This window comes from Phacochoerus africanus, chromosome 6 (genome assembly GCF_016906955.1).
Source record: "Phacochoerus africanus isolate WHEZ1 chromosome 6, ROS_Pafr_v1, whole genome shotgun sequence".
Lineage (NCBI taxonomy): Eukaryota > Metazoa > Chordata > Mammalia > Artiodactyla > Suidae > Phacochoerus > Phacochoerus africanus.
Window position 1 is genome coordinate 40210401 of NC_062549.1, and position 21490 is coordinate 40231890.

General features: G+C 46.9%; 1 protein-coding gene across 3 annotated transcripts in view; it reads right to left on the reverse strand.

The window, feature by feature from the left end:
• PTDSS1 (phosphatidylserine synthase 1) overlaps positions 1–21490 on the reverse strand; it is a 78830-nt gene that overhangs the window by 30393 nt on the left and 26947 nt on the right. For 2 of the 3 annotated variants that reach the window (XM_047783563.1, XM_047783564.1), the window contains exons 3-7: positions 19315–19359; positions 17799–17923; positions 11582–11740; positions 7637–7788; positions 2913–3054 (exon numbers count right to left, since the gene is read on the reverse strand). In XM_047783563.1, the coding sequence (XP_047639519.1) occupies positions 2913–3054; positions 7637–7788; positions 11582–11740; positions 17799–17923; positions 19315–19359 (623 nt within the window). The remainder of the gene's footprint in view (positions 1–2912; positions 3055–7636; positions 7789–11581; positions 11741–17798; positions 17924–19314; positions 19360–21490) is intronic. The other variant, XM_047783565.1, reaches the window with a different exon arrangement.

Sequence of the window (21490 nt, forward strand, 5' to 3'; positions counted from 1 at the left end):
GCTAGGATTCTGCGTTGCTGTGGCTGTGACGGAGGCCAGTGGCTACTGCTCTGACTGGACCCCTAGCCTGAGAACCTACATATGCTGCGGGTGTGGCCCTAGAAAAGACAAAAAAAAAAAAAGAAAAAGGTATTGGGTCTCAAAGGATTGTCATTTAAACCAGGTAACAGCCAGGACAACATGAGCACCAACGAGGCAGGGGTCTGGGGGAGGTGCTGGGTGGTGAGAGGGGCACAGGAGTCGCCAACCATTTGCCACGTTTCCAAGTCTGCATGATTGTCACTTAGCTCATGTCTGAGATCTGCTGGGACGGTTGGGGAGAGAGATGCTTTAAGGACAGCGAAATCCCGAAAACTAATCTATGCCCCCTGGAACACCTCTGCAGCCTGACGGAAATTAGGCCAGGTCTAAGAGAGGTCTGCCTGCAGCAGAGCAAACTCTCTAATAATCAAAGGAAGCTGGAGGTATGTGCCTGAGAGATGACTGTGGACTTGCTCAGCATGTGCCTGGAACTGAGCAGATCCTCCACCAACGGCAGCTCTTAAAAGTGGGTATGGAGGGGTTCCCGTTGTGGCTCAGCAGTAAAGAACCCAACTAGTATCTATGGAGATGCGGGTTCGATCCCTGGCCTCTCTCAATGGCTAAGGATCCAGTATTGTTGTGAGCTGTGGTGTAGGTCGCAGGTGTGCCTTGAATTCCGAGTTGCTGTGGCTGTGGCATAGACTGGCAGCTACAGCTCTGATGTGACCCCTAGCCTGGGAACCTCCATATGCCGCAGATGTGGCCCTAAAAAGCAAAAAAAAAAAAAAAGTCGGTGTCTCCACTTTTGGTCCAGCCTTCACCTGGCAGGGGGACTGCTCCCCAAGGGTGGTGCCTGTGGTCACTCGTCACATGACCAGTCTTTGCAGCACAAAAGAGACGTCGCCGGATGTGCGCAATGCCTGTTGGCTCCTGCGTGTCCCCTCCAAATTAATCAAGGGGCAGAGATTAGGAAAGGTCACTGCTTTAAGAGCACATGCCATGGACTGGTAGATGCATTTCAGTGACATAAAATGTGTACCCTTCCCTACAGTGCTGACCTGAAGGTTATAAAATAAAAACGGTTCACTCGTTATCACCACACAGGGAAAGCTGACCCCAGCAGTGCTCACAGCCAAGGGGACAGTGGGTTCTGAGGAATGCCTCTGTCCCAGTGTGCACAGTGCCATCTCTCCAGGACAAATCCAAATTCCTCCTAGGTCCTTGTAATACAAGAAAACCTCTACCTTTCCTGACATTGCCCAGTAAAGTAAATCTTAATCACAATCCAATTACATGCCCTTTTTAAAAAAGATTTTAGGGCTGCACCCTCAGCAAGTGGAAGTTCCCTGGCCAGGGACTGCATCCGAGCCGCAGCTGCCACCTATGCTCAGGATAAAGGACACCAGGGTCCTTTAAGCCAGAGCACTGGGCCGGCGATCAAACGCACACCTCTGCAGCAACTTGAGCTGTTGCAGTCAGATTAACCCACTGCGCTGCAGTGGGAACTCCTGCATGCCGTTTTTAATACCTAATGACTTCTGCAAACTATCCTATTTAACTATTCACATTCACTTTCACTCTGTAGCCACAAACTCCATTTATTGAGATGGGTGTTATTATTCCCCATCTGTGAGCAAGGACTGTCTGTCTGTCAAGTGACACATGCCGATTTTCTCCTTCTGTTGGGAGTATTTGGTACAAATGTGTTCAAAATATAACGTCTGATGATTCTAAAAGACCCTTCAGGTGAAAGATGGTTTCCCTCAGTTAGTTTCCTAAAGCTCTGAGGCAATTAACCAGGGGACAAGAGGGTCAATAAAAAAGGCTGGTGGGGAGTTCCCGTTGTGACACAGCAGAAATGAATCCGATTAGGAACCGTGAGGCTGTGGGTTTGATCCCTGGCCTTCCTCAGTGGGTTAAGCATCTGGCGTTGCCATGAGCTGTGGTGTATGTTGCAGATGCAGCTCAGATCCTGAGTTGCTGTGGCTGTGGCATAGGCTGCCAGCTATAGCTCTGATTCGACGCCTAGCCTGGGAACCTCCATATGCCTCAGGTGTGGCACTAAAAAGCAAAACAAAACCAAAGAAAGGTGCCTAGTATCCATGAATGTGCGGGTTCAATCTCTGGCCTTGCTCTGTGGGTTAAGGAGCCGGCATTGTCTTGAGATATGGTGTAGGTCGCAGATGCGGCTCAGATCTGGCATGGCTGTGGCGTAGCCCTAGCCTGGGAACTTCCATGTGTCACCAGTGTGGCCTAAAAAGCAAAAAAATAAAATAATAAAATAGGCTTCCATTGGAAAACACAGGTAATCCCAATTCCATTGGTAATCCCTTTCCGAGACCCCTGGCTGTGTGAATCACTTCCGTCTGCTTGGAAGAGAGGCTCTCTCCACCGCTGACATGGCTCCAGAGGACCTGGGTTCCCAAAGGGCTCCAGTCCCCACAGGCAGCAGAGGGCTGTTTTATCTAGCACTCCACAAAATTACCCAAAGTGGTAACAGATGAGACACAATTTTAAAAAATCAAACGTTGAATTCGGACTGTTAAGAAAGAGCCTTCCATGTGCTGCCTTGGTCCCAAAGATGATCATTCGAGAAAGCAATCCAACACCTAACTCACTGGGTGAAGGATGCTGAGCACAATGTTTCAGGAATTTTAATCTGTTTCCCATTTGTAATTCAAAGATCCATATTTTAAAACATCTCGCGATGAAGCAAGACCTTGGCTGTAATAGCATTACTTTAATTATTCTACCTATCAGCTGCGGAAAGACTATTACATCTTCTAAAGCACGGAGCTGATAAGTCATGTCAACGAGCATGAACGCCACATTTCAGGATGGTTTTGGCCATTTGGTGTTTGCTCCCTATTTCTGAGCATCTTTCAAAATACCTGCCAGATGATCATAAAAAGGTATACTCCAGCCACTCTCTGAAATGAAGATTTGGGGTCAAACCATCGAACGTAGGTCCAGCTAGCAGGAGTGAACTGGAGCACGGCTCTTTTGATTTTCCCGGTGGTGGTATGGATGTCCCTGTGAGAAGAAAACGGCTCTGGTGAAAATCCAGAGAGATTGGGTGGGGAGAGGGGGACCATGAGAAAAAAGTAAAAAACGTCATGGACTAGGAGTTCCCGTCATGGCTATGTGGTTAACGAATCTGACTAAGAACCATGAGGTTGCAGGTTCGATCCCTGGCCTTGCTCAGTGGGTTAAGGATCCAGCGTTGCTGGGAGCCGTGGTGTAGGTCGCAGACGTGGCTGGGATCTGGTGTTGCTGTGGCTGTGACGTAGGCCGGTGGCTACAGCTCTGATGAGACCTCTAGCTTGGGAACCTCCATATGCCGCGGGTGCAGCCCTAGAAAGACAGAAAAAACAAAAAACAAAAAAACCACCTTGGCATGGACTATTTTATAAGCAGTGCCAAAACAAACAGATTCCTTTCTATCCGAAGGTCTCTCCAATGAGGGTCTCTATTCACAGGCAAAGCACTGAGAACAGTACACTCAGAGGGGAGCATCAGTGATGAGAGAGGTCAGGCTGTGGCGGGGCCAGCACAGCCCTCAGTTTGTGAACTGGTGACGAAAGATGCTGGGGACATTAAAGATGACCACTTGGGAGTTCCCGCTGTGTCTCAGCAGGGTAAGAACTCGAACTAATATCCATGAGGATGCAGCTTTGATCCCTGGTCTTGCTCAGTGGGTTAAGGATCCGGTGTTGCCAAGAGCTGTGGTGTAGATGGGCAGCTGTAGCTCTAATGAGACCCCTAGCCTGGGAACTTCCATATGCTGCAGGTGTAGGCTTAAAAAGACAAGACCGGAAAAAAAAAAAAAAAAAAGGAGTTCCCATAGTGGCTCGGTGGTTAACGAATTCGATTAGGAACCATGAGGTTTTGGGTTTGGCCCCTGGATCCAGCATTGCTGTGAGCTGTGGTGTAGGTCGCAGATATGGCTCGAATCCCACGTTGCTGTGGCTGTGGTGTAGGCCAGCAGCTGTTGCTCCGATTGGACCCCTAGCCTGGGAACCTCCATATGACGTGGGTGTGGCCCTTAAAAGACAAAAGGCAAGGAAAAAAAAAAAAAAAAGACAACCACTTGGAACTAAGCCAGGAAGAGTGAGGATGTCAGCAGGACACAACTGCCATCCACGGTTCATCCCCCACCGTGGGGCACTTCGGTATAAAACAGAGAACATGCTCCATATTATTTGAAGTGAGCATCTCTTTACCCTCTTTCTTCCTCAGTTAAGTATCAGTGAGTAGTTTGGGGTGATGAACAGTGATCTTTAACTTTTCTTGGTTTTAATCCTAGAAATCATTCAGTTAAAATTTCAGGAGTTCCTGCTGTGGCACAGTGGGTTAAGAATCCAACTGCAGTGGCTTGGGTGGTTGTGGGGGTGGGGGTTCGATCCCCAGCCCCACACAGTGGGTTAAAGGATCCAGTGTTACTGTAGCTGTGTCTTGGGGATTCACTACCTGGGCCGGGAACTTCCATATATGGCAGGTCAGACAATTTAACAACAACAACAAAAAATCACATTCCCATGACAGAATCAAAGAGTCCCACATTTCACAAATGAACAGTGAGGCTCAGAGAAGAACTGGCTGATGCCAGCTCCTCTTCAAAGCCTCAGAGCTGTGGGTATATCCTGGCCTTCTTGTGTTAGACCAGGAGAGCCAAGACCCAAGGGTAATAGCATTTAACAATTTTTTTTTTTTTTTTTAGGGCTGCACTTGCTGCATATGGAGGTTCCCAGGTTAGGGGTCCAATTGGAGCTACAGCTGCCATCCTATGCCACAGCCACAGCAATGTCCAATCCGAGCCTCATCTGTAACCTACACCATAGCTCATGGCAACACTGGATCCCTGACCACTGATCGAGGCCAGGGATCGAACCCGCATCCTCATGGATACTAGCCGGGTTCATTAACCACTGAGCCAGGAAGCGAACTCCTGGTAAGGATCTTTTAATTCAACGAAGATGTGTATCAATGACCTTTAGGTCTCAGACACTGTGCTAAGTGCTGAAGGCACAAGGATGTGCCTTTTTGGGAAGGATGAACAGGTCAAGCCTTTCATTCTTGGGGAAGGGAGAGATGGGGAGGGGGAGGGAGTAGAAGGAAACCAGGTTTGTTCCTTCACTCACTCACCTACCCATCAACATGCACACAGCAGAAAATCTCCCAGCAAGAAGATTCAAGGCACCAGGGTAACAACGATATAGACACTACCCAAAAATAAACAAGAGTGATGAAAAACCTGTATTTAAAAAAAAAAAAAAATCAGTGAAGCTTCATGGAAAGAGGTAGAGGAAGATGGGACTAAATAAAGATACAGTGTGATGGAGAAATGAAACACTGACTGTAGTGAAGAGGTGAATCCAGCTGAATCTATAACCATCCATAGGTTTCATGTACTTTAAGAGGCCGGCGGGATGTTTCTGTTTATTCAGTGCGCTTATGTCTTGGGAACTTGACAAGACGATTCTCAAGTTGCGTTTGAAGCATAAATGTATGAAAATAGGGAAACATAATGGAATGTTTAAGGAGCCAGACAGCCTGATGCGCATTCAGGCTCGGGTGCTCGCTGGGTGTCCTTAGGCAATTCCTAAACAGAAATCTCCGTACCATCATCCCTAAAATGAACAGAATGGTAGTGTCTACCCTGAGGATTGATGTAAGGCTCAAATGAGATGCCGCCTATGAAGCTTGCTTCGAGCACAACTGAGGTTTTTTTGTAACATTATGTGTTAAAAAGTGTCAAGTCAGTGGCCAAAGAAAGGATTATTAAAGAAAGGGATGGTGAAAACTGGTTAATGAAATATAGTAACATTGTGAAATCTCCTTCTCATGCTATATACCAAAATAAATTTCAGATCAGAAATTAAGTTACTTATGATAGGAGCTCCTGTTGTGGCTCAGCAAGTTACGAACTCTACTAGTATCTATGAGGATGTGGGTTTGATCCCTGGCCCCGCTCAGTGCGTTAAGGATCTGGTGTTGCCACAAGCTGTGGTGCAGGCCAGCAGCTGCAGCTCTAATTTGACCCCTAGCCTGGAAACTTCCACATGCACATGTCCGGCCCGAAAAAAAAAAAAAAGAAAAAAAAAAAGAACCTAGAGGAAAATACAGGTTAACATGTAAACAAAAACATTAACAGCTTCTGAAATTTAAACAAAAAACCTCCCACAAATGAAATTAAAAGGGAAAATGACAAAATGGAAATAGTCACGTTAATCCCGTTGTGGCTCAGCAGAAATAAATCTGACTAGTATCCATGAGGACACAGGTTTGATCCCCGGTCTCACTCAGTGGGTTAAAGATCCAGGATTGCTGTGAGCTGTTGTGTAGGTCGCAGACATGGCTCAGATCTGGCATTGCTGTGGCTGAGGTGTAGATTCAACCCATAGCCTTTGATCCTCCATATGCCTCAAGTGTGGCCCTTAAAAAAAAAAAAAAAAAAAAGCAAAAAAAAAGGACAAAGTGCTAATATCCTTAATCTATAATAAACAGGGGAAAAAAAAGAGGAAAAATCCAAAAGAGACTAGAAATTCAATGTAACACAATCTCATGTAGGATGCAATTGACAAAGGTTTTAAAATAAAATTCAAAGAAACAGTGATGTGGATATATATGTACATTGACATATGTAGGCAAGAATCTAATCTGGTGTATTCAACTTCTAACAACTCATTTTACAGAAAAAAAAAATCAGAGATGCACATAATGATGTATGTTGAAGAATGTTTAGTCTAGCTTTCTTTATAAATGCAAAGTGAAAGCTTCAAAACAACTAAATAACCATAAAAGAGAACTGGTTAAATACTTTGATTTATCCATATGACGGGATACAAAGAAGCCATTTAAGATTTTATCTTAGGAGTTCCTGTCGTGGTGCAGCAGAAACGAATCCGATTAAGAACCACGAGGTTTGGGGTTCGATCCTTGGCCTTGCTCAGTGGGTTAAGGATACAGTGTTGCCATGAGCTGTGGTGTAGGTGGCAGATGTAGCTCGGATCTGGTGTTGCTGTGGCTCTGGCATAGGCCGGCAGCAACAGCTCTGATTAGACCCCAAGCCTGGGAACCTCCATGTGCTGCAGGTGTGGACCTAAAAAGAGACAAAAAGACAAAAAAAAAGACAAAAAAAAGAAGGGGATGGGGAGTTCCTCTTGCGGCTCAGCAATAATGAACCCCACTAGTATCTGTGAGGACTGGGGTTCAATCCCTGGCCTCGATCAGTGGGTTAAAATCTGGCCTTGCCGTGAGCTGTGGTGTAGATCCCAGATGAGGCTCAGATCCCAAATTGCTGTGGCTATGGTGTAGGCCAGCAGCTGCAGCTGCAATTTGAACCCTAGACCAGGAACTTCCATATGCCTCGGGTGCAGCCCTAAAAACCAAAAAAAAAAAAAAAAAAAGGAAGGGGTGGTTTCGAGAAAATCATAAATGATTTAGCATTTGTTGGCTCGATGTCTAAAATTGGGCTTATAATCATTTCTGAGTTCCAATTACACATGTGTAATTTATTCTTCATCCTCAGGAACGTACCGGGGGTGCATGCTACTGAGACAGTTAAATCTGCACCGAGAGCCACTGATTCATGACCAGGAGGAAGATGACTCACTTGAAGCTTGCCCAGTGGTAAGTTCTCATCTCTAAAAACCGGCAGACGACCATGCCCAACCAGATGCCACCACCGTTACAGAGCAGGATGTCCAGAATGACTTGGTCCCACCAGCACTCGGCAAAATTGGGCAGAAGATGCATGAAGAAAAGCTGAGAGACACAAGAGACGACGGTTATAAAATACATAGCTAGGGCTTCAGCAGAAAGTGCCTTTAACTGATACATACATTAAATAGTACATTCTTCTAGCAAAAGTTGTTGACATTTCAGGTTTTCCCAATTTATTAAAAAAAAAAAAAGTAAAACCAAAGCCTATTATTAGGTTCTTATTTTTGATTTCATGGATGGTTTGCAAATGCTGCTAATCCCAACAGCTCTTTTTTTTTGGACACAGGGCTTTAAAGAAATGATGAATGATGACTCATCTTGAAAAGTACTACCAGCAAACAATCTTGGCTAATGACAACTTGACATGGATCCAGGAGGGACAAGGGAGAAAGGTTTTCCTACTTGCCTACAGAGAACCCACAAAATTAGCAGCTTGAGCTAATTTTATTTGCTCAAGATTTTATTTTGCTTTTTTTTTTTTTAGGGCTGTACCCAAGACATATGGAAATTCCCAGGTTAGGGGTCGAATTGGAGCTGCAGTCACAGGCCCACGCCACAGCCACAGCCACGTAGGATCCGAGCCACGTCTGCGACCTCCACCATGGCTCACGGCACCGCCGGATCCTTCACCCACTGAGTGAGGCCAGGGATTGAAACTGCATCCTCATGGATCCTAGTCGGGTTTGTTAACCGCTGAGCCACACAAGGAACTCCTGAAGCTATACATTTTAGAAACAGTGTATAGACATTTGGGCAAAACAGTGAGTAAGCTGTAAATTGGCTTAATAGGAAATCTTACACAAATTGATTGATTCACAACGATCATCTTTTATCAAGTGCCAGTGATGTGCAAGGTTATGAGACAAAATGCATCAAGGTTCTTATCTCAGGGGGCAGGAACCAGATGTTTATTTAGAACCGCAAAATCAGGTAAGCAGCTCCAAGTGTTACCATGGGGCAAGGGCGGGACCAGTAAGAGAGAGAGAGAGACTCATTTGGACAGGAAGCTATTGTGGCAGATTTCTGGAAGGAAGACAGCTTGGAGTGGGGTCAGTAAGGACAGGAATTTCAAGATATGGAGGTGAAGGGGTGGGCATTCTAGAAAGAGGGCAGAGTGAGATTCAGCGTGGAACAGAAGTTGTGGCTGTATTCAGAGCAGCGCAGCATGTATGAAGGCCCGATTAAAGAAGGCCTGAAGGAATTTTTGTTGTGGCTTAGTGGTTAACAAATCCGACTAGGAACCTATGAGGTTGTGGGTTCAATCCCTGGCCTTTGCTCAGTGGGTTAAGGATCCGGCGTTGCCATGAGCTGTGGTGTAGGTCACAGACTCGGCTCGGATCCCGTGTTGCTGTGGGTCTGGCCTAGGCCAGCGGCTACAGCTCTGATTCGAACCCTCGTCTGGGAACCTCCATATGCCGCAGAAGCGGCCCTAGAAAAGACAAAAAAAAGCAAAAAAAAAAAACCTATTCATGAAAGCATTTCACAGACTATAAAACAATGCAAATACAAGGCGTTTGCTTTCCTGATGTGTCTGCTGCCGAGAAGATACAGGACAGCTATCAGATGTGATGGCGAGGGGCTCGGGCTGACCCCAGGCGGGCCGAGCACCACCTCGAGCTGCATTCCCAGGTTCCGAGCCATGAGAAGGAGCATGAACTCTCCCAGGAAGACAGAAACTCTAGCTGAAGCCGCCGCCACTGCCGACGATGACACAGAGCTGCTGGGAACAATGCTATGTGAGGGAGCAGCTTCGGAGGACATGCATCAGCCTGAGGAGCCTTCCTGGAAAGTACTGGATTTGGGGGTGCACTGGCGGGGAGAGAGCAGAGTTGAGGGGCTGGAAGGGACCACATTCGTTCACTCACTAAGGATCTGGGAACATCTGCCAGGCTCTGGGATGGGCAGAAACGGGCCCAGCCCTCTTGAAGCAGAACGTTTGGCACAAAAGAGACACTAAGCAATAATCTAACATGTGTGGAGTGTTTCCAAGGAGAAGGACCAGGTGCTCTATTTCCAGGGGTACAGATGTGAGCCCAGCCAGTGGAGGGAGCAGGACAGAGAGGGTGGAACTCGGAGGACAGCTCCATGGGGGGGAAGGACACAGCATCTCTGAAGTGAAGGAAGCAACGCTGGCTGGAGCACAGGGCAGATGGAGCACGGTGGAGGCTGGACTAACATGAGCCTTGTGGGCTGGTTCAGAAGCCCAGATGAACGGGGAAGAGTGTTTGGTAGAAGGCTATGATTGGTTGAAGTCTGAACGGATCACTTTGGCAAAGGATAGTGTGGAAGGAGGAGACAAGGAATTCAGATAAGAGAGAAGGGTGGATAAGATATGAGTGTGAGCAGTGGGATGACTGGAGAGAGGTTTAGAAAAGTGAGTTAGAAGTTCCTGTCCTGGCTCAGCTGAAACAAATCTGACTAGCATCCTTGAGGATGTAGGTTGGATCCCTGGCCTCCTTCAGTGGGTTAAGGATCTGGCGTTGCCGTGAGCTGTGGTGTAGGTTGCAGACGCAGCTCGGATCTGGCATGGCTGTGGCTGTGGTGTAGGCTGGCAGCTGTAGCTCTGATTCAACCCTTAGCCTGGGAACGTCCAGATGCCCCAGGTGTGGCCCTAAAAAAACAACATAAAAAGATAAAAGAAAAAAATATTAAAGCGAGTCATCAGGATTTGGGGAAGTGGGGACTCTGAGGGGCAGGGAAAAGGAGAGGCCAGAGACCCAGGGGCTGGTATGAAGAAGGAGAAAGCAAGAAAGGCCTGGGCAGGCCCAGCGCCTTGCAGGGGTCACAGGGCGGTGAGGGTCTGGGGATGCCAGATGCAGGAACATCTGGATCCATGCCTGGCTCTGAGCTCTGCTTCCTAAGGGCACACGGGGATACACACTGCTGTTCCACTTTATGGTAAAGACTCGGGAGGTCCTATGTGCCTCGGTGGGTACTCTTACGGGGTGAATCGTGTCCCCAGATCCACTGGTTGGAAGCCCCAACCTCAGTACCTCATAAGGGGAGCTAATCTGGAGGTACTGTCACTGCAGATGTAATCAGCTAAGATGAGGTCGTACTGGCACAGGCTGGATCCCGAATCCAATATGACTGGTGTCCTTAGAAAAAGAACATCTCGTTTGTCTGTGCACACAGTGAGGAGGCCACATGAGGATGAAGGCAGAGGTTGGGGTGACGCGTCCACAAGCCAAAGGACACCAAGGATGGCCAGCCATCCATGAGCAGCTAAGAGAGGCCTGGGACAGCCTCCCCAACAGCCCTCAGAAGGAAGCAACCCGGCTGCCACCTTGAACTTGGGCTTCCTAGCCTCTGGGGCCATGAGAGGCAGGTGGATAGCAGCCAATATCTACCTGGCACGTTTCATTCAAGGTGAGGGTCAGGACACTGACTGGCATCATGAAATAACTGTGCCCATGGCCAAATTTTGCTCCCTGGGAATGACGAAGAATGATATAACTGGTCAATGAATAAACAAGTTTCCAAGATTTCATTTCGCAAATAGTTTAAAGAACAGAGCTCTTGGAGTTCTCGTCGTGGTGCAGTGGTTAACGAATCAGACTAGGAACCATGAGGCTGCAGGTTCAATCCCTGGCCTTGTTCAGTGGGTTAAGTATCTGGTGTTGCCATGAGCTGTGGTATTGGTTGCCGATGTGGCTCAGATCCCGCACTGCTGTGGCTCTGACATAGGCTGATGGCTATGGCTCCGATTACACCCCTAGCCTGGGAATCTCCATATGCCATAGGAGCAGCCCTAGAAAAGGCAAAAAGACAGAAAAAAAAAAAAGAAACTTCCCACACTGTAGCTTTGAGACAGCAGCCCATGCCCCCATCTTACCTCAGTCAGCTCCCAGGTAATACTGATTGTCCAGCAAAGACCGTAGCTACGGATCAGCAAGGCCTTCATGGCCCAGCCCCAGAAATGTCCAAATGCAAATATATCAAAATGGCTGATAATCCGCTCCCAGGTGATAACGTGGCAGTTCACAGCATACTCCTGTGCAAAATACAAAACGGGGAGTGATAAGTGGTACCCTAGACATCAGCTTGCTCCCAGGATTGGGACAATCATGGAAAGAATTGATAGGACCTTGACAGTGAACATATGCCCTGCCCAATAAAAAAGGTTTTAGTAACTGAGAACATTTGAGGAAAAAATGACCAAGTATTAGAGTCTATAAACCAGAACTGTTTTGCTCTGAATTGCAAAAGCTTGGTTAAAGGAGAAAGCAAAATCATTTTACAAAGGCTTAACTCATCGTTTTTTTGTTTGTTTGTTTGTTTGTTTTTTTTTTTTTTTTTTTTTTTTTTGCTTTTTAGGGCCGCACCCACAGCATATGGAGGTTCCCAGGCTAGGGGTCTAATTGGAGCTATAGCTGCCGGCCTACGCCAGAGCCACAGCAACACCAGATCCGAGCCAAGTCTTCGACCTACACCACAGCTCTCAGCAACACCAGATCCTTAACCCACTGAGCGAGGCCCAGGGATGGAACCTGAAACCTCATGGTTCCTAGTCGGATTTATCGCTGCTAGGCCACAACAGGAACTCCCTTAACTCATTTTAAGGAAGTGGTATCACACAGCCCATGTTGCTTGACGACAGGGCAACTGTGTTAAAGTCAAAAAAAATTTAAAAAATGGAGTTCCCATTGTGGCTTAGCAGTAACAAACCCGACTGGGATCCATGAAGACTCAGGTTCAATCCCTGGCCTCCATCAGTGGGTTAAGGATCAGGTGTTACCATGAGCTGTGGTGTAGGTCGCAGATACAGCTCAGATCTGGCGTTGCTATGGCTGTGGTGTAGGCCAGCAGGTGCAACTGATTCAACCCCTAGCCTGGTAACTTCCCTGTGCTGTGAGTGGGGACCTAAAATAAATAAATAAATAAATAAATAAATAAATAAATCCCCAATAAATAAAGAATAAATAGGTTCAGAAATTTAATAACACATCCCAAAATATCATGGAGTAAAAAAAGAAATCACCATAGAAAATTATATTCAGTATTAAATGATGATACAGCTTTGATTCGAGCCCTAACCTGGGAACCTCCATATGTGGACCTAAGAAGACAAAAAAAAAAAAGAAAGAAAGAAATTAGAAGAAAACAGCATTATTCCCAATTATTCCCAGATTATGTACCAAATATTACATAATCTAAATATTAAAATAGTACAAAGCTTTTAAAAATTTAGGTTTCATGTCTAATATCTTTTTGTTTTTAATATACATCAACTTTTTCTTTTTGTCTTTTTTTTTTAGGGCACTGGAGGCATATGGAGGTTCCCAGGCTAGGGGTGGAATCAGAGCTGTAACCACTGGCCACAGCCACAGCCACAGCAATGAGGGATCTGAGCTGTGTCTGGACCTACACCACAGCTCACAGCAACGCCAGATCCTTAACCTGCTGAGAGAGGGCAGTGATCGAACCTGCGTCCTCAAGGATACCAGTCAGATTTGTTTGTGCTGAGCCACGACAAGAACTCAACAGTATAATTTTAAGTCAACTTCCTTATACTGGTGTTTATGATGAAAGTAGTTATCATATGACATTTCTCAGGAAGCGCTATGTTCCACATGCATTTCCCCCCAAATTAATCAGAGAGGAAGGAGTAAGATTTCAGCCAGCCGACACAATTCCTGTGAAGTATGATATTTTCAAATTCCGGAAAAAATATTTTCTGAAGGAGCAAAAAAAGAGCATCTTGTGCTCCCGCTATCTCTTTGAAACCCACCACAGCCGATGTCTGAAGGCTTTCTCAAATAAAGTGTATTTTAATTTGCGAAGCTTAAAAGGATATTTTTATTTATTTATTTATTTATTTTGCTTTTTTAGGGCTGCACCCACGGCCTACGCCACAGCCACAGCCACGTCAGATCCGAGCTGGGTCTGTGACCTATACCACAGCTCAAGGCAAAGCCAGGTCCTCGACCCACTGAGCGAGGCCAGGGATCAAACTCACAACCTCATGGTTCCTACTCGGATTTGTTTCCATGGCACCATGACAGGAACTCCAGGACATTTTTTAGAACAGTATTTTATGAGAAACATTCCCATGTGATATTATGAATGGGTAAGCGGGAAATCTGGAGAAAAGAGGGGAAAAAAATCTATAGGGATAAGTCAAGATAAGGCTTGGAAAAAAAAAAACAAACAAAGTGCACTGTAATGAGATGAACATTCTCTTTCCAGGCTCTGAGGCATGTGCCTGTCACAGGAATCAGAATCAGTCAGAGAGAAATACCCACAGGCAAAAGCAGTTACACTTTAGGTTAAGAAGAGTTTAAAGGTTAAGGAGAGCTTAAGGCCAGGTCAGCCCCAATTCCTGAACCACCCTATCCCCTGATTTACATCCAAGCCTGCAGCTTAGGGTTAGATAAGAAAGGCCTGTTTTAGCTTTTTGTCTTTTTTTTTTTTTAAGGGTGGCACTTGCGGCAGATGGAGATTCCAGACTAGGTGTCTAATCGGAGTTATAGCTGCCTACGCCACAGCCACAGCAACGCCAGATCTGAGCTGCATCTGCGACCTGCAGCACAGCTCACGGCAATGCCGGAACCCCAACCCACTGAGCAAGGCCAGGGATCGAACCCGCAACCTCATGGTTCCTAGTCAGATTCATCTTTGCTGCGCCACAATGGGAGCTCCATCATAAGGCTGCTCTTAAAGTAACTCTGGGTTGAAGACCACCTTGGATTCTCTATGAGAATGTTCCTGTGCTTTGACAAATGAGAGAAAACACTCTGAAAACCATAAAGAGCCAAATGCGTCTGCTGGCGTTATACTCATTAGAAGCAAATTTGTCAGTGATGGCATCTGGAAGATCCTGAGGTCCTGGTCCTGAGAGGGACACAGGACACTGCAGTTTATTTTTATTTATTCATTTTGCTTTTTAGGGCCACATCCACAGCATATGGAAGTTCCCAGGCTAGGGGTCGAATTGAAGCTGTAGCCGCTGACCTACACCACAACCACAGCAAAGCAGGATCTGAGCCACATCTGCAACCAACACCGTAGCTCATGGCAACACCGTGTCCTTAACCCACTGAGCGAGGCTAGGGATCAAACCTGCACCTTCAGGTATGTGAAGGATTCGTTATCGCTGAGCCACAATGGGAACTGTTATCGCTGAGCCACAATGGGAACTCGCAGATAACTCAATTTACAAATCAGATTTGCTCTAAAACCTTATCTGAAGCTTAGAACACATTTCTTTTATGGCCACACCCACAGCATATGGAAATTTCTGGGCCAGGGATCAAATCCATGCTGCAGCTGTGACCTACGCCACAGCTGTAGCAATGCCAGATCCTTAACCCATTGTACTGGGACTGGGATGAGTGAGAGCCTCATCTCACTGCACCACAGCAAGAACTCCAGGACACTTTTTTTTTTTTTTTTTCCTTTTAGGGCCGCACCAGCTGCATATGGAGGTTCCCAGGCTAGGGGTGTAATGAGAGCTACAGCTGCACAGCCACAGCAATGCCAGATCCTGAACCCACTGAGCGAGGCCAGAGATCGAACCTGCAACCTCATGGTTCCTAGTCGGATTCGTTCGTGCTGCACCACGGCGGGAACTCCCAGAACACATATTTTTGAATAGAAGAAATATTTAGGGACATAGCAAACTTTCTAGACGATTACACAAAAGACTACATCTAATAGGACTTCAGGGACCTTCCCCAACCCCAAGTTATGACATTAATTATAAGGGAAAAGGGAGTCTCCATTTCAATGTGCAACACCGGACATGGACTAGAGCCTGTAAGGATTAGGAAAAGGTGGCCACTGAGGGCCCCAGAAACTGGGGAAGCACAGGCTTCCGTCCTGCACACAGGCGCTGCTTCTTACCAAAGTTCTACAAAGGGAAGGCGTTTCTCTAGAGCCATCAATGAACAGGTCCTTAGGACTGGGAAAGATGTCTTGGAGGAAGTAAAAGCACTGAAGCATGAGAGGTGGAGAAGACAGACCGGTCTAGCACCAGCTGGAAGTCTGGAAGCTGAAAACTGCCTCGGGCTTGGCTTTGCCTGGCAAGAAAAAATTAGTCAATCCTTGAAAACGAGATTCTAAACTCCAGTTTCAGCTCTTTTGGAGGCTGTAACTGTGATAATAGCTGTCCCTATGACGTCAGCTTCCTAAGGAAGGTAGATGTCAGAGCATTATTGGGGTCAACCTCCTCCCACAACTGGCTGTGAGAGCAGGATCGAGAGACAGAGCAGCATATCCACCAGCATGTTAGTTTACTTCATAATGTGACCAAATTTGCCTAAACTCCCCCCCCCCCATCATGGTGTGTAGGGGGATATAATCTGGAATATCCTTCTCCCAATCTATATCTTGTAAGGGTTCTGTACCAAATACTTGTCGTTATTATAACTATGTGCTTGAGGAGTTCCTGTCGTGGCTCAGTGGTTAATAAATCCGACAAGGAACCATGAGGTTGCAGGTTCGATTCTTGGCCTCGCTCAGTGGGTTAAGGATCCCGCATCACCGTGAGCTATGGTATAGGTCGCAGATGCGGCTCGGATTTGGTGTTGCTGTGGCTGTGGCGTAGGCTGGTAGCTACAGCTCCGATCAGACCCCGAGCCTGGGAACCTCCATATGCCGTGGGTGCAGCCCTAGAAAAGACAAAGAAAGAAAAAACCAAAACAAAACTATGTGCTTGAGGCACAGTCCTAAGGGAAAGTGTAGGTTGTGGAGCCAGAGGGATCTATTTCCTCCTCAGCAAAATGGGGATTTTAATTACATATTATAGACTATATATAACAACCCCCCCAGCGCCTGGTGGAGCAGACAATCCATAATCAGCAAATGCTGCCATCCTCACCGCAACCATCAAGATCAGTAGCATCAGAAGCTGTTAAGTCACCCTGGACCATTCTCTTCCTTACAAAATTTTCTCCTTCAGACTTTTCAATCATTTTTGGCATTCTTACTTTTGCTGTTAGCTCGCCCTGCATAAAAGTGAAAGATAAAACCTGGAAACACCGTCCAAAGGGTCTGACCCATCTCAACGATGCTGGAATGACCACTTTTTGGACGTTCTATTAAATCCCTCTGTACGGCTTTGTTTGTTTGTTTGTTAAACAGGCCCCAAATGCCTGTTCCCCTTTTCTGATCATCCCTGGGGTTTTCTTCAATGTGCACTAAAATGTTAGGCACTTAAAAAAAGAAAAAAGAAAAAAACAAAAACAAAAAACAAAAAAGAAAGGAACAGTATTACAGTATAAAACAGTCTCTTCCCTAAAAGCTGAAGTCCAGAGTTTGTATAGCCAAGAACGAAATTACTTATTGTGTATGTGTGTGTGTGTGTGTGTGTTTTCTTTTCTTGCCACCCTGTGGCATACGAAGTTCCCAGGCCAGGGATTGGATCAGAGACACAGCTGCAACCTAAGCCACAGCTACGCAATGCCAGGTCCTTAATCCACTGTGCTGGGCTGGGGGATGGAACTTGTGTCCCAGCGCCCCTCAAGGCACCCCTGATCCTTTTGTGCCACAGCGGGAACTCTGACTTACTGTGGTTTAATAAAAATAATGAATGAAATGGCCTGTATCATGACAGTGGGGCCCCCTCACCGCAAGCAGGTGGGAAGAAGCAGGATGTCAGGGCTGGATTGGGGAGCAGAGGTGCCAAGGGTGACCCTGATGAAGCAGGAGCAGCTACCATCAGAGGACCTGGTGTGTGTGAGGCACTGGGTGGAGCCTTCACTAAGTTCACCATAAACTCCCAAGGTAAGTATAACTCAGTCTGCAAAAAAGAGAACAGGCTACAAGTTCATAGCCCAAAGGTCCACAGCTCACAAGAGTCAGAAATGGAATTTCCATCCAAGCCTGGCTACTTTCCCATCTTCCTACCACTCCCTTTGTGCCAGGAGAAGATTCATTTCCCTGGATGGATCGCCCATGGAATCATGGACCACCCCAACCTGCCCAGAGACGTGGGGTTTAGGCAGCTCCGGAAGAACCTGGAGGAGAAGCAATTCCACATGGGAGGTCAACTTCCCCGACACCCGAGAGAGTCGACCCTGTCCTTTCAGAGACAGCTGACAAGTACGTACCATGACATCTGCCTCCCTCGTGGCATAGCGAAGATTTGGATCCAGCCAGTACATCAGGGATTTAACCTGCTCAAAGTTCAGGAAGAGGAGGAACACCAGGAACAGAAAGTAGAGCACGCTGAGCCCTGAGGGACACAAAAACATTCTCACGTTGGAGAGGGGACCTGGCCCGCATCAGACGCACAGGTGCCTTAGACGTGCACAAGATGTATTCGACTCAAATTGCTTACGGCCAGAAGCAGACACTGGTAGGGAGAGACACGGGCTGGGGAGAGACCCCTGTTAGGAGCTGGTCTTTCTTTTGATGAGGGTCTGACTCATGGTCCTAATTCAGATTGAGGGGAGTCAGTCATACTCTCTGAGAAAACGGTGCTGAAGCTGAGAGCTGGAGGGGAGGCTGACCAAGGGCGAGGGGTGGGGAGTGGATGCAGCCTGCAGGCAGGGAAGACAAACAGGTCCCAGGAGGAGCTCCAGGAGCCAGACTGCAGACGGGCGCTGGCGGAGAGGGAACGGAGCAAGGCGGCTCTGAAGGTCAAGGTTCGGAGCCACCGCAATGACCGCGGATTTGAACTTAAGTCAGAGGAGGAGCACCTGATGAGTTCCAAATGGGAAAATAAGACAACCTAGGTGACAGTTCATGAAATGGACTCTGGCCATTGTGTGGAGTGTGGACCAGAGATGGACAAGGCTGGGTGGATGGGCCAGTCCCAGCTAGTGATAGGTGTGAAAGGTCAGAGGTAGCCCAGGGTCACTCATCCCCGTCTCATGCCCCACGTCGACCCTGGGGGCATTATGTTACCATCACATCATATCGTAATTGGTATCCTAAAAACCACCTCCCATAATTTTTTTTTTGTCTTTTTGCCTTTTCTGGGGCCACTCCAGCGGCATATGGAGGTTCCCAGGCTAGGGGTCTAATTGGAGCTGTAGCTGCCAGCCTATGCCAGAGCCACAGCAACTCAGAGATCTGAGCCACATCTGCAACCTACACCACAGCTCACGGCAATGCCGGATTGTTAACCCACTGAGCAAGGCCAGGGATCGAACCCGCAACCTCATGGTTCCTAGTCGGATTCATTAACTACTGCGCCACGACGGGAACTCCCTCCTTTTCCAAGTTCTTTCCCATTCACAACACTAGGGAGATGGCTGGGTTTTCAGTCTCTCTCTGGGATGTGGACAAGACAAAGGTGCTCATATGATGCACATGGATTGCACTAGTGAAGAGCAACATCCACAAACACAAGCCACGTTCCCTCCCGTCATATCCTGTGTGCATTCACAGACCACCGTGGGAGAGGCGGGCGGGACAGTTCATGTGTGCGACAATTTCAGCTGTCACCAGCACTTTAGACTGTGGTAGCGCATTTTAATAAAACATTGCTATTATGAACACCAACAGGTAAAAAGCTGTGAAGTTTTACAGTAGAGTGGTAAGGAAAACGGCTATAATAATATACAGAAAAAGTTTGCTCAAAATAGAATGGATTTTTAAATCTACTAATGTGTAACTCACCAAAAACCATTCGCCACAAGGCCGGATGAGGTCGAGTAAACGGACCTGCAGAGATAATGTTACAAGGTCAGAACAGGCTGCTTTCAAACCAAGACTAAAATAAAGACAGTGCTCCTGATCCCCACAGAGATAAAGGGTTAAAAGAAAAAGCTCTCTACGCTTCAATTTTTCCTCCATAAATAATCTGAGGTCAGAGTCAAGGTTGGAATGTTTTATCCACATTGTAACAACCGTCCCCACAATTGTTAACAGGCACCAATCTCCACAACAGAGGGGTTTTTTTTGTTTGTTTGTTTTTTAAGCATTGTCTTCAGAACTTAGACCATAATTTATTTCCCATGGAAACAATGTTATAACAGTGAGGAGGCCAGCCTTTAACTGTGTGTAATACTTAACTGTGACTTAACAAGAAACCTCACAGCTTCCCAGAAGCCTGAGGAAAAGGTATTCTATTGTGGGTTGTTTTTTTTTTTTTTTTCTTTTTTCCCTTTGGTCCTTTATTTTTGGGCAGGACTTGCACATATGGAAGTTCCCAGGTTAGGGGCTGAATCGGAGCTGCAGCTGCCAGCCTACACAATAGCCACAGCAATGCCAGATCTGAGCATCGACCTACAAAACAGCTCATGGCAACTCTGGATCCTTAAATTGAGCGAGGCCAGGGATCGAACCCACATCCTCATGGATACTAGACAGGTTGGTTTCCGCTGAGCCACTACAGGAAAAGGTATCCTGGACCAGACTCTGTGTGTGTGTGTGTGTGTGAGAGTGAGAGAGAGAGAGAGAGAGAGAGAGAGAGAGAGAGAGAGAGATTCTGACAATAAAAGAAAGAGACATTCTGATAATAAGAGAGACACTCTGACAATAAAAGAGAGAGAGAAGCCCTGACAATAAGAGACATACTGTGCTTGGAAAACAAGTGAGGTGGGGAATGACCCTGAAGGCAAAGCCCTGGAGAACTGGAACACGCTGGTGGGTGGGGCTTTAGATCACCACCCGTGGTAACACATTACTTCCTACATGGTGACCCAATTCAGATACCCAGATACAATGGAAAGCAAAGTTTCACAGAACATAACTTACTCTTACTGCAAGTGATACAATACTTTGTCTTCTATTTTATTTCCTTTAAAAAAAAAAGTAATGGAAAAAGAAAGCAAATAAGCTGGGCCTTGATCCATCAAATGGATCTGCCACCATCAAAGGGCTGGAGTTCCCAAGCGGGACCACTGCTCTGTTTGCACCTGACCTACTTGGGGCTGCCCATGCTCTTCCTGCACCGGGAGAACTTCCAGTGAGAGGAACCCCCCGTCTCCAGGAGAGATGCCACAGCTTGCTGCCTAGCCTTCTTTATAAGGGGGGGCTCAGTCCTTTAGTTGCACCCATGCCAGACGATGTCAGGAGCTGGTGACAGTGGAGGTTAAGCCTACCGGGTTCTCCCCTCCCTCTGGCCCTGGGCAGTGGGGAGGTGACACTCCTCACGCCAGTGAAAGTGGCACTAGTGATTGTGGCAGAGGCAGTTCCATTGAGGGTTCACTGCAAAAGTGACAGTAGGAACCAGACTATGGCCAGCACTCACTTGTTAGACCAGTTGCTGGAAGCCTGGCCCGGGGCCTGGCTTCCTGCCACGTTTTGCATTTTAAGGCTGCGCCTGCGACTTATGAAAGTTCCCAGGTTAGGGGTCAAATCAGAGCTACAGGTGCCGGCCTACACAACAGCCACAACAACTTGGGATCCAAGCCGAGTCTACAACCTACACCACAGCTCATGGCAACACCGGATCCATGACCCACTAAGCAAAGCCAGGGATTGAACCCTCAACCTCATGGATACTAGTTGGATTCGTCTTCAACGAGCCACAGTGGGAACTCCTAACATGCTTTTCATCATCCACTTCTGTTGCTTGCTACCAAGAATCCCTGAAGCAAACATTACATTGTAATTTGTATTCTGGAACTCATTTTAAATGGCCCATCTCTTCTTAAAAAGACTACATTGTACTACTAACTGCTTTCTAGGGATGAATCAAGTTCATGACAGGGATATAAAGTGCAAGTACCCCTCACCCTCCAAATCCATTCAGCTCCTGAGTTTAAATGCTGAGAGCTCAGAAGACGAGCAAGTTAAATTCATGAGGGACTCTGTTCTATCCAAATTTACATGGTGTCTGAGCTCTGGA